We start from the raw sequence: 1,088 nt of genomic DNA, 5'->3' as shown, positions 1-1,088 counted from the left end.
CTTCTCCTTTCGGGGTGCGTCCACCACTTTAATGGCAGGGTTGAATATGGGGTGCGACTCTAACGGCTTCATCTCTAATATTTTTGGGTGAAAATCCAGAAAGTTTGTTGACATTGTAATAGTCCCGAAATGAGAAATTGTAAAGTATACGAAATGATGAAGAACCTTGCTGAATGATGCGTATTCTGTCTTGCGCCATCCGCTGAGCCGCCTTGTCTCCTTTGGTTTTGGCTGCCATTGCCATTTCTTTGGCGTCGTAGAGCTGAGCGGTCAGGATCAAATACCTGTCGTTCTGCAAACCAAATATCAATACATTTAGTTCAAACTTTTAGTGATCCAAAAGACAATTTTCATGCTTTTTGGTATTAAATAAGTTGAGATAATTTACAGCTCGGTTCTCATCATTTTCCTTCGTTTCTTTTCAGTGAAGCCTTTGTACTCAATTAAAACAAATCTAATAGCGCACAATTCCAATCACAACCATGATTGAAATAATAGTTTTGTTCATCAGGCTTACCGGATCAAACTTTTCATCTAATTCGGGGTTGCGTTGCGACGTCTTCTCTCCTTCTCCCTCCTCACCATCGTCTTCATCGCTGCTCTGCTCAGCGTACCTTAAGATCCAATCTTTCATACGTGCGTCGTCATCCTTCACGGACACCTGGAAAGCGCAATTACGGTTTGGATGAATGGCAGAATACGATGACTTCCTGTTTTTCTAACTGCACACCTTGCTGGCGTCTTTGGAAGGGGGCATTATGGGTAGCTCGGGGCTCTGGGTTCGGGGTTGGACAGGGGGCTGGAAACGGGGCCGATTCCTCTGACTCTCCTCCTGCATCTGCTGGCTGAAACCTTCAGGAAGCTCATCTGCGAATTCAACATCTTACATGGAGCAGCTCGAAGGACGAGCTTGGAATTTACAGCTCGTGCAAGGTTACCATCTCGAAGGTTCAGGCAGAGCCAGTCGAGGGCAGAGTGGAGATCACCTCCGTAGAGCACGCTGGTCTTCATGGCCTCCTCGATATGCTCCCGCTTGAAGTCGAACTTCTGCAGGGCCGTGTACAGATCCTACATGCAGAAAAAAAAAA

General features: G+C 46.1%; 1 protein-coding gene across 1 annotated transcript; it reads right to left on the bottom strand.

The window, feature by feature from the left end:
• Positions 1-3: 3 nt before the first annotated feature.
• Positions 4-1,068, bottom strand: LOC109509400 (ATP-dependent RNA helicase dhx29-like; the record flags this gene model as incomplete). The annotated part of the gene is made up of 5 exons (XM_019859255.1): positions 4-74; positions 166-292; positions 518-661; positions 731-867; positions 939-1,068. Coding segments are annotated over 5 exons (609 nt in total), but the record flags the coding sequence as incomplete, so codon positions are not given.
• Positions 1,069-1,088: the final 20 nt, after the last annotated feature.

This window comes from Hippocampus comes, unplaced genomic scaffold, assembly GCF_001891065.2.
Source record: "Hippocampus comes isolate QL1 unplaced genomic scaffold, H_comes_QL1_v1.1 C16880948, whole genome shotgun sequence".
NCBI classification, from domain to species: Eukaryota; Metazoa; Chordata; class Actinopteri; order Syngnathiformes; family Syngnathidae; genus Hippocampus; species Hippocampus comes.
Note: the sequence above shows the minus strand (reverse complement) of the source record. Positions and strands in the feature narration are given on the sequence as shown.